Source organism: Siphateles boraxobius, unplaced genomic scaffold (genome assembly GCF_051911475.1).
Source record: "Siphateles boraxobius isolate OS27281-9 unplaced genomic scaffold, OSU_SipBor_1 26, whole genome shotgun sequence".
In the NCBI taxonomy this organism is placed as follows: domain Eukaryota; kingdom Metazoa; phylum Chordata; class Actinopteri; order Cypriniformes; family Leuciscidae; genus Siphateles; species Siphateles boraxobius.
In genome coordinates this window covers 8,432,003-8,444,736 of record NW_027508876.1, presented here as the reverse complement: position 1 = coordinate 8,444,736, position 12,734 = coordinate 8,432,003, and the positions used below count along the sequence as shown (strand labels likewise).

General features: G+C 36.7%; 1 protein-coding gene across 1 annotated transcript in view; it reads left to right on the top strand.

Annotated features, from left to right (window-relative positions):
* ofcc1 (orofacial cleft 1 candidate 1) overlaps window positions 1–12,734 on the top strand; it is a 161,946-nt gene that overhangs the window by 64,171 nt on the left and 85,041 nt on the right. Inside the window, exons 13-14 of the mRNA XM_077244348.1 lie at window positions 1,336–1,477; window positions 9,919–10,013. Of these exons, the coding sequence (XP_077100463.1) occupies window positions 1,336–1,477; window positions 9,919–10,013 (237 nt within the window). The remainder of the gene's footprint in view (window positions 1–1,335; window positions 1,478–9,918; window positions 10,014–12,734) is intronic.

Here is a 12,734-nt window from a genome sequence, read left to right as displayed (position 1 = left end):
TGGATGGGAGGCACACTATACAAACTTTAATTCATCAACTGAAAACAGCATAGACTGAAAGATCGATTCTTGGGATTTAAGAATCGAGATCGGTTTTTCAAAATGAGAATAGGTTCAAATCGAGAAATATATATATATATATATATATATATATATATATATATATATATATATATATATATATTTATCCCAGCACTAGTAGTTACCCTGACTGAACTCTGCTCTGGGAGAAAAGGTCCTGTTTTGTATATATGTGTGTGTGTGAGAGATAGAGAGTGTAAATGGCTCTTGCAAGAAAATTGGAAATTGGAGCCAGGTTGTAAACAAACCACATCTTTACTAAACAGATCCAGATGCATTTGAGAAGAAACATTGATCCTTTTATTCAACATCTTAGTGAAGTTAAAAAGCAAAGCAATGACTTATCTCAATTGAATGCATTCATAAAAATAGGGAATTTTGTGTGTACTTAAAAAACCTTAAAATATATCTCCAATCCCATGCATGTTGAAAATATATACTTTGAAAATGCTTTCAGCTTTGTTTAACACATTTTACCATCAATTCTACAGAAATCTGCAGACTTCTCTCCAAATCAGTACAGAAAATGCCAAAGATTGTCAGATTCCACCTGGGAGTGAAACAGTCCATGATTTTAGTAGTAAAAAATTGTCAAGGGAGTCGACTTGTCCTGGCACTTAGTATGCATGCTCTGGATTGGATCTGGATCAAATCATTTCGGCATTCCATTCCTATTCTAACAAAAATTTCATGTCAATTCTACACTGTCCTAAGATGTTCAATAAATAAAAACATTCATAAATAGAGGTGTACTTTCTGACCCAAAAAAATGTCAGGTCTGTTTTGGAAGGCTCACAAACGAGAGAGAGAGAGAGAGAGAGAGAGAGAGAGAGAGAGAGAGAGAGAGAGAGAGAGAGAGAGAGAGAGAGAGAGAGAGAGAGAGAGAGAGAGAGAGAGAGAGAGAGAGAGAGAGAGAGAGAGAGAGAGAGAGAGAGAGAGAGAGAGAGAGAGAGAGAGAGAGAGAGAGAGAGAGAGAGAAACACTAAACAAAAAAATGAAATGAAATTAAGCATATTTGTGCAGAGGAATGATAGCAAAATAAATTAGCTTATCAGTATTTAAAAGGAAGTAGAAACACTTACATATGTTTTGTTATTGATGTCAAAGGCTGTGTCCAATCAAGCACAATTAAATCCCGGTTCCTAAATTATCTGGGTCCTGAAGCAAAACCAGTCGAGAGCCACTGCTCTACAATATCTATTAGCCAACTCTCATAATCAGTCTTTGTCAATCAGCAGACATCCCTCTGTGCAGGTGAAGAGACTCCCGCGGGGCAGCACTGGGGTGCCGGAGCACAGCTTCACCCTGCAGATCCCCTCTCACCCCCAGCTGAGCTCCAGCCAGGGGCTTCCTCCCCACCCGGACACCTCCACCCGCTCCTCTGCCTCTCTGCCAGGTAGGACTTCTGCACCCCCTCGACAGGAATAAATGCCAACGAATGTCACGGCCCACCACAGACTCCCACACAGAAGCAGAATGGCAGCTGCCAGTTAGAATCTGGTGGGGCATTCATGCAAAGCGATTGAACCTTCTGCGTTCAGACTAAAGCACGTCCAATTTATGCAGCACAATACGTGACATTTAGGCCAAATTGTTTTCACTGTAAATGAAGCTCACTAACATAAGACACTCGGCTTTACAGATGATTGACCATTTTCTCTGAATGCTATCATCATCATCATCCGTTGGTGCGTTAGCAAATGGCACATATTTTCTCTAATCAAAACTCTCAGCCGGAAGCCGACTCACATTGCTTTGTTGAACCGTGAGCAGTCAACGTAAGTGGGATTGGGTAATAGCTAGATCTCTAATAGAGCTCAATCACTTGTGTGCGCCTCCATTAGCTTATTGATTTTTTTTTCAGTGCTTTCATTGTTTGCCGTTTGTTTGGGAAATAGCAGATGATTCTGGAATGGGACACGTAGAGAAGCTTTCAAAACACTTGGCATATGTTTGTGTGCTGAACACTGTTTTGAAGAACTTCACAGTCACATTGAACAAACAAATGAAGCAAATCAAGCGAGTCGTATGTTTGTTTTCACGTTACGTCACTGGGGCCCTTTTGCCTGTGTTGTTGTCTGTGTAATGTTTTTAGATGATTCCATCTTTGTTAGCTTTATTTTGTTTATAAATGATGTAGACAGCATGTATATGCCTAGTCTTTTGATGGTGTTTCATTACTTTTGTCATAAGCTCCCACATTTTCAAACATCAGACTTAATCTTTCTGGCTATGAATGAAACCTCAAATTGTTTGACTTATTGAGAAGAGGCATGCAATTACTTATTATAAGCGTTTAGAGACACAAATTGTAGTTTGAAGGATGATAAAATGGGAGGAGATGCAACCATTACACTGTAGGTGCCATATCCGAGCCATATCTAGAGACCAGAATATCATCAAGACTTGGAGTTGGCCACTTTTGACTGTCATTTCACTTTATTTGATGGTTGATCAATTGTGGGTTACCTCTCACTTCATACTCTGAGGTTCCCTTACACATGTATGCTCATGCACGCTCTTAAAAATGGCAGTGATTCTTTACATGCTGAAATATATAGATTAAAATGTGTGTACAGTATATATTTAAATGGAATGAAAGATATGGAATGTACTGCATGTTAGCTTGCTTATTGTCCAAGAGCATGATCTCACAGGTCAAGAGCAATAGTTTCAACCTTACAAGTTTGTGATGCTGTTTGTTTATTCGGACTATGGTTTCGGGAAACAATGAATCATTGATTAGTAGCGATGGAGCTTGTTAGTTAGTAACGATGGAATGATAGTTGTTGGTAGTAATGATGGAACCTTGGGACCATAGTTGGCTAATGATGCTTTCTGGAAATACCCTCAGAACACCTTAAAGCCTTGTTTATACTTTCGATAAATGATCTAAGCGCATGGTCTAAAGCACACGGCACACGTGCACTTAGGGCGTGCCCGAATCCACTTTTGCTAATTTAACAAGGGAAAATTTTACTATATATATATGCATATTACTAACTCGCTCTTTAAATAACCAAATACATATTGCACCATTGACTTTAGATCAGGTTTCTGTTGGTCACAATGCACCTGAACACACGTCGTTTTCAGACCAGCATGTCCATTGGCGCACAAAGGGGCTCAAAGGAATTTGCTATTTAAACAACGTGGCACAGGACATGAAAATGATAACTGTGTCGGGCTGAAACTAGCAAAAAACACTTGCGTCCTGCCTGTGTAGGATAGGGCCCTTTAATTTCATGAACATTTTTATTAACCATGGACCTTTCATTTCATTAAAAAAGGCTTATATATGCTATTGTAGACTCATTTTGTAATATATGCAATTCATTTAGACAAACACAAACTGGGTGTTGTTAAGATGCCGGTACAGACGTACAGACAAAAAATTTTGCCGTGCGGATATGGCGATATAAAGGAATGCTCTAAAACCACTCTAAACCACAAATTAACAACTGCACTGTAATCCATTGAAAACCATATAGAATACCATTGTAATGAATTTAGTACTGTCCTGGCTACCACCTACAACACTCTGGAAAAAGCAACACTTTGCATACCAATGCCCTGTCTAACATTTGGATTTACGCCTTTGGCAGATGTTTTTATCCAAAGTGATTAAAATGAATTTAAATGATTTGTTCTATCAGTGTGTTTGTCCTCATGTACCTTGTTTTTGGCACCATGCTCTACCAGTTTACCTGCTACCCACAACACCCTATCATCCACATAGCAACCACCAATGCCCTGGCAACCTCACACACCCTAGCATTATGCTGGTGAGTTTTACACAGACAAGCTTCACTTCTTTTTTTCTTCATGAAATGTTTTTTTTTTTTTTTTGAGAAGTTGTGTAATTTATGCTCTAAAATAGCCAGCCCTACTATTGCATAAAGATTAGTTTGGACAGGAAAGGGGCAAATAAGCAGTTTCCTTTCACTCAAGTCCATGTGTAGAGCAGTTTTTACTTCAATAAGTGTGCCTTTCCCTGGCACACCTTCCTGTCTCCGAGTGTTCTGTCCTGACTTGGGTCACGGAACATTCCGACGCCACTGAACCAACAGCAAGCAGTCTCATTTGGTATTGATCTAGCGCAAAGGCCATTGTTCTGTTATTAATCTTTTTTTCTTTTTCTTTTTTAGAGAAAAAAAGTTTTTTGGCTTTTTTTTTTTTTAACTCATCTTTATTTAACAGAGCAGAACAAGAAAAAAGTTTCTCGGGTGCTCAGCTTTAAACATCACATAGACTTTTTAATTACAAATGAGTCGTGACAGGTCTGCTGGGTAGCAACCTGTCCCATTTTAAGCGTGATGCTAGCTGACAGCTCGGCGCTGTTCTCAGAGCGCCGCAACATGTGGAAGAAATTGGTCTTTTACATTTCACAGCTTGTCACTTCCTCTCTGCTGTGAACTTTGACCTCCCACTGTGCTCCTAACACCCCACATGGGAAGTGTCCCCATGCTATGGCACTCTGGGAGAGTTGTGTTCCACTTACTATATATGCCAAAAAAAAAAAAAAACGTGGAAGGAAAGAATAGGATAAAAAAGAACCAGGTTCGCAGACAAACAGAGGTAAACTCAATCTGACTGGAATAAGTGATCAAAAGGTGTCCCTCACCGGACATCACGGCGTCAAACCACTGAGCAGAGATGACGTTTGCATAAGGATCAGTTCAGGTTGCATTACTGCTACACACTCTTATGATATTCAGATGGAGGATTCCCATCAAGCGAGAGAACGGGATTGGGCTGACAACCTCGCATTACTCTGAAATGAAAATCAAACTCAGTGAGGAAAAAGTGCAAATAGAGAAAATTCAACTTTGGCTCCATTGCCTGACTAACGTGTTTTATGAGGTTGTTTTATTTTTCTGCGGTAAGTAACCAAAAGTCGTGAAACACACACGCACGCACACTCACACGCATCGAGTGAGTTACGAACTATCGAGATAGTTACAATGATAATAATAACAATAATAATATAATTTTTTTTGTAATGCTCAGACATGTCAAATAGCAGCACTGACAGCTAATATATATATATATATATATATATATATATATATATATACACACACACATATATATATATATATATATATATATATATATATACATACACACACATATATACATACACACACATATATATATATATATATATATATATATATATATATATATATATATATATATTACCTAATTTAAAACCACAGAAAATGCTATCTTTATTACAACATATGACATAGCTGCAGGCATTATGAGTTAACTGACCTTTCACATTAAGTGAACGATCCGGTTACACTAGGTCTGTTTGAATTCAAATGACTAATTAAATTAGGCCTTTCTGCTCTGATCACCCTTAGTGGATCTGTAACTGCATGACGTGGGCTGTGCTTTTGGAAGCTATGTTTGATTGGGTCCTGCCCCTTAAGTAAATGCATCATAGTGCACTGGGCCCTTCAGCCCAATGACAATTTCAAAGATTTTCTCTAAGAGTGTTTCTGGAACACGGCCGTGCTCTTTTATATTGTTGTCGCTGAGGGGCCAGTCCCGGTCACAGCGGATAACCCTAATACAGGATCATACTCACTAAATCACACTGCATTCTTTCCCCAATTAATTTACCACTGCCCGTCTTTAAATGGATGAATTAACCTTGCTTACATCAAACTTGTTTTTTAGCAGATGAGAAAATGTAGCCTCTCATGGTGAGTGTGATGGAGTCGGACAGACATTCCCAAAGGCTGCTTTGCTTATGTGAAGAAAAACAAACTGCTCTGATGTGACAAGCCTTGCATAATGCAAATTTTTAAAACATGATATCATTGTAATTTTGCAGATATTTGCTACATTTTTTAACCCTTTCACACGTAAGTTTAAAATATTCTAACTGACCCCCCAGCGTGAGTTTTTCAAGGCGACCGTTATTTAGAACATGTCACTTTAATGTTTCCATGGTGACGCGTCATTGCTTGTCACGTGGCACAGCGCAACTACAACACAGCGCTGAATGAATGATGATCTGCTTTTATGTAATTTTTCCTTTTTTATTAAAAATATACACAAATGTATTAGCTATAGCATGAAACACTGATATTCCGATTGTCAAATATGTGCAAGTGGAAGTGTTTTGTTGTTTAAACACCTTTATAACGATCGCGTTAGTTGAGCTGTATGCGCAATGGGCGGCGCCATGTTAGTTTGTTTCACAGTTCAGATAATCGGATCTATTGGATTTACAACACGTCAATTCCTCCACTTCTCACGAAATACATGAAAGTAGGTGGCCGGTGAACTGGGAGAAGAATTGGATAAAATGTAAAGCTACTTACACAATGTGTATCTGATATGAATACAAGTGTTGTCTTATTATAATGGAAAGGAAGAAGAATTATTGCCGCTTCCATAGACATCAGTGTGTTTTTTACAAACTCAAAATCATTGTTTTGCTAGTAATTATGTGTATTTAAGTGTCTGAAACCTAAAATAAACATTATGTGGTTGAAAACACTCAATAGTTGTGATATATGACAGCACTGAGTGGGTCCTTCTCTGGCTCAGCGCCAGTCAACGCGCGAAAGCACGTTTGAATTTAGAAGTTGATCAAGTGATGCACTGACCGTTCTAATCACACCGGTGTGATCGTGCGCTACAGGGACCAGCCAAGACTGATCACACCGGTGTGATCGTACGTGCGAAAGGGTATATATATATATATATATATATATATATATATATATATATATATATATATATATATATATATATATATATATAAAACTCACATGATTCCCACTGTCATATAATATAATATAATATACTATACTATATTATAAATAATATAATATAATATATAATATAAAAAGAGCATTTCGTAAATATACGTATTTTTTAGTTCAAATTTCAATCTATCATAAGTTGCTCCTTGTTAGAGCAATGCTTTTTAAAAAATACTTATACATAAGTACATATGGTTTTAAAAATGTCATTGTTCATAATTTATTTAAAAATGTGTTCTATTCTGCATCCCTTTGTTTTGATTATCCCTATTACATTGGCTAATTATGAGAATCATAGATTATGCTCATGTGTAATCAATAATTCACTGACCTTTGAATTTCTGCATCTCTGGAACCGACACCAGGGCAATTAGAAACCTAGGTGAGCGCACAGGTCCCCGTCGGTCACCCAACCCTTCAGGCCCGGTTCCCACTCTCTCTGCGTTCATGGTGAGCAGAGGATAACAAGCCTCTCTTGTTCACCCTGGGAGAACGTGGGTTGTGGCTGCAGCAGTCCAAGTTCATGGACATAGCCTACAGCTGTCAACGCTGCGCTAATTCAGACCCGACACCATCTGAGCATCAGGCTGGAGGAAGGATAATTAAAGGCAAAGTTGCAAAGTTGTGTTGGCTGGCCCATTAAAACATGCATGATCGTGGCGCAAAGGCAGGCAGAATGCTCTGCTGACAGGGATTACAGTCTCTGGACACAGAACAGAGGTGGAGGGCAGGCTTTTGCTCCACATTGCTGCAGGCCGTAGATCGGAACAGTCGAAAGCTTAGAAAAATGTCATGGTCTGCACATGGCAGAGACAGGGGTCTTCGGTTTATATAAGGCTAATGTCTTTATTATTGTGTCAGTATCTTTTTTTATTTTTTTTATCTGATGCTGCATATATAAAGTATCATTGTTGATTTTTTTTTTTTTGTATTCTAGGCCTATTGCATTCTAAAAATAGCATTCTATGCTTGATTTAAGTTACATATTACCTGTAAAACTTTATAGATTGTTATATGGTGCTAAACTTTTGTCAGACGTTTATTGGTTACCTTTAACCTTGGAGATGTAACGCCATTGCTATCATTATGAAGATCAAAACTTGAAACCTATTTCAGAGATTGCGTTCTCAAGCCCCCAAACACCGTTGTCGTGCAAATGAGCGGCCAGAACGCATTATTAAAATTGTGTCATATAAGTGGCCCCTAAGTTAATAACTAATGATCTTTGCAACGGAAGTGAATTAATCAACTTTAATCAACTTAAGCTGGATAATAACTTTATTCTAGAGCCGCTGAAAAGCTAAAACAATCTCTGTTACTTATGTATACTTACTCTCCTATTATCACTGTAAAGCTGCTTTGAAACAATCTATTTTGTTAAAAGCACTTAATAAATGAAGGTGATTTGACTTGACATTGTCAAAGCTAAGTAATGCATTGTTGCCATCCAGACTCTTTAATGAGCAACATGTTGGACAAAATAATAATAAAGTGCAGAAAGTTTAAGCATAGAAAAGAAAATAGGCTATTAACTCCCCTGGTACATTGGAATGAACTGTTGGAGGCAATCATGTGAAAAAATTATTACAAAACGATTATGAATCAAGCACACCGATGTTGAATGGCAGCGAGCCACTGGGGCCGGTCTCATAACTTGAGGGTTTTGAATAAACCTTTTTTTTTTTTTTTTTTTTTTTTTAAATATGACTCCATATGGTTTCATGGGTCATTAACTGTGTCTCTTTCAAGAGAAAACAGTCTGACACGTCTTCCGTAGAAGATAAATTTCCCTTCCGACACTTTTTGACTTTTTAAAGCTTCAGCAGTAGAAAATGCATAAAATATGTTTCCGTTTCGTACGTTATTTCTTAAGCCTTGTCACCACAGTGAAAAGACAGCGCATCAGAGGTAAACCATCCAACTGAACATGATTATGTATTCATTATAATGAAATAACCACCCATATTTATGTTAAGATAGGGCAGATCCAATGCTTTACCTGTAGGCATCTTAAACTTGTAATTAAAACCTACATCTGCGTTCAAATTAAGTGTAATATCAGTTTAAAAACAGCACAGAGGACATACCAGCTCTGAACGCTCCTGCCATTAAAACCTATTTGAGTCTTCTCAAGCCTTCCTGATATGTTGCCTATATTTAAAAGTTATTATTACTGATATATTTAATCCCGCAGCAAGAGAAAAATTATATCATCTGGGAAGTTTCCATATTTATTATATAGATGTGACTGGCTGAGGCGAGGAGAAAAACGCAATGAAAAAAGTTTCTCATGGTAAAATTTTTACATGTATCAAGCTAAGGTTTACTTAATTGGAAGCTCCAGGCAATGCAGGAACCCTCTTTTTAAATTCTGTGAATGTTAATATGCTAAATAATGCAAAGCTCCTGCACTTCAAGCATGAGACACACATCTGGCAGCTTACCATTTAAATTACAGACGGAGAGCGAGAAAAAACACTTCAAAAGTAATTTTCCAAAGGAAGGAAGAATGGCAAAATGTATTACAACTAAATTTAATTTTTTTTCGATTTTTCATCATGTCTAATTGTGTGCATTAGAGCAATGAAAAAAGGAGAGGTTGGGCTCAGAGATGTTGATGATGTGTGTGGAGAGGAAGAACGGAAGATATGTGAAGAGAAAGTTTCATCACTTTTTCTTTAGCTGTACATTTCGTTTATGTTGTTAGAAGTCTATAGACATTTACTGTTCTCATCAGTTGTGCTTTATGTTTCTGCTTTATGTATATAGTATATAATTTAAATCCTTTTTGTTTTCACTTATTTCAGAATTTGTAAAACAGAAGCTACAATTATGTATTAAAATTTGCTGATGTGCTTTTAGGTATTTTATTTTATGCTACCTCACATCAAAGGTGTACTATACAAATGTCTTTTTTTGTGCTTTTTTGATTTGTCTGCTAAGGTATTATATTATGCAATCCTTGTTTAATTAATCAAACCATAAATCATAGATCATAAGATATTGTCTTACTTACAAGAATAAAGGGACGTTTGTAATGTGATTGCAGATGAGGGCCCCACCGGAGCTGTGTCAGCCAATCAGCCGCGCATCCAGACAAACCGCCCCGTAGCTGGGGAAACCAAGGACGCAATTCGTAGAAAGGTAACTTTGTGACTAAGGAGACATTCTAACCTTGAACATGGACCATCTTTCTCACTTCTCCTTAGAGGCATCATGCCCATTCAAACTCGGGGCACATGCCTAGCTAACATTTATAAGTCGAGTAGATTTAAAAGAGTGAAAAAAAGAGAAAACATACTATAATTTGTTAATAAAGATAATTATTAATATCATTTGTTAATGAGTGTTTGACACATTCTACTCTACTGCCATACTATTTTTAGTATAGCATATGTACTGAAACACAATAAAAACAATTCTAAATGCATGGCATGTTATGGAACTATAAAAAAGACATGAAACAAGCATATTTCACAAACAAGTATGATATAATTTAAATACTATAGTATAATTCTCAATGTTTTTTTTCAGTTTTATTGGGGATTCACTGGTACGCACACACACAATACAAATGGTCTAAATGCATGGAATCTTATGGAACTATTTAAAATTAAAATAAAAAAAGACATTAAACAAAGACATATTTCACAAACAAGTTTGATATAATGAATACTATCTCAATCGTTTTGTTTCAATTTTATTGGGGATTCACTAGTACACACACATACACTCGATTTTGATATCTTTGTGGGGACTCTCCATAGGTGTAATGATTGTTATACTGTAGTTTATATTCACTAACATCACAGAAAACTTTCTGTATTTTTACATTTTCAACAAAAAAAAAAAAACACCATTTAGTATGTTTATTAATTAATTTCCCTTGTGGGGTCTTTGGCTGGTCAAAATAAAGATGAAAAACCGCACTCTCTAGTTACATCTTCATATTTATTAATACCATGTCCACACAGACGCGTTTCAGCCTAAGCCATCATCAGTGTGGCTGGTCCCCACATTATAGGTGATCTCAGATTTGAATATCCTAGTGGGGTATAGAATATCCCATTTGGTCCCCACAATGTAATATAAACCTACACACTCACACATACAGTTTTTATTTTGGGTAATTACATTACAAGTTTTTTTTTTTGTTTTTTTTTAGTCATGTCTATCTAGCCTAAGGCACCAAGTGAGCCAGGACCGCCACTAGTGCCCTCTCAAAAAAAAGAAAGAAAAAAAGGTGCTCCCTGCTGCTCCTCCCTCTTGCCTCCCTATGCTCCCCTTATTATCTGAGATTTGTCAAAATACATTTCACACTAACAGGTATTTTTCAGTCTTCAAAGCTAGTTTTGATGTGCTCAACAAGCCAAAACAGCTCAGATTCTGTGAAATCAGCAGTGCCAGCCCGGCTCTCTCTCTCTCTAACCACTCCCAACATGTCTTTTCCCGCGCTCCACAGGACTTACGCTAAATGAATCAAAGCTGCGGCATTACCTGCCACACTTTGAAGTGGTAATTGCAGAATGACTTCTCAGTGATGATCTGGTGCTGCTGTCTAATGTTGGATGGCTGTGCATTGCGTGTTCTCTCATTCCACTTTTTGTCTTTGCATCTGCAGATTAATTCCAGGTATGGACTTGTGCACATCGTCTTTTAAATTGTCTTCATTATCCATATTATTTATCCATATTATGTCATGATAAACAGGCAAATCTGTTTATAGCAATAAGTATCAATGCAGAAGTGTTGGGTTATATTTTCTGGGAAAGAAAATCAGTTGTTTTACAAAACTGGTGGCCATTTGTTTCCATTTTATACGTCTAAAGATCCCATTCAATTTTTGTTTACATAATATATTAATATCAGGCCAACATGATTTTACCATTTTTTTTCTCCCATTCAAAGCAATAGTGGATGAAGTACACAAATCAATGACTTGAGTAAAAGTACAGATGCCCTAATAAAATATTACAGTAAAAGTATTTAGTTCTCCTTTTAAATTTTACTTGAGTAAAAGTAGAAAAGTACTGATAAATGAATGTTTATATTTCTAGTTTATATACCTACTGCTCAAATACATTTGGGGGAGAGGTTATAATGTCCTGGACACACAGATAGAGTTTAAATGGTTTACATCTTAGTCTGACATCATTATGACTTATTATGAATATTCAAGTAGCCAGCTCTAGTCAATAATAGAAGATTATGTAGACACTTAATATGTTTTGATCTGCAAGTAAGAAAGCATTTTATTTTAGTACCAAAACCATACACTGATAACTGCTACTGATAATTACTGATAGGCCTAATTCAAGTGTGCAAACAAGTGAAAATAACAATATATGCCATATAGCACTATATATAAAAATAAGGAAAAACTAAATGTGTGTAAATGTGTGAAAAAAATAAAAACATACAATATAAAACCAAATGTGACAGGGTAAAATGGGTTAACATGTTAAGAAGAAAGCTTTGTAAACATACTAGTTTTTGTAAACTACAACTGGCTTGAAAAGCTCACCCTTTCACAGCTGATTACGTTCACAAACAACTGACAGTTGTGACCTAAATGCGATTTTCATTTACATGAAAAATTCTGTCTGAAATTCTGAAAACTTTTTTTCCCATTAGTTGCACATACACTCAAGCTCAGAGGATCTCCAATTATTGGTTAATTTTGAAACCAAGTGAAATTCAGTGAAATATTAACTTGAGACTCGCTTTGACTAGATCATTCGATTCAGAGAGTTGTTGATTTGAGAACAGATTCAATCGACTGGGTCCAATTCAATTTGCTGGGTTAATTGAAAAGAATCAGCTCCCCATTAGACCCCCATTTTTTGCCTTGTTTTGTTCTATCTA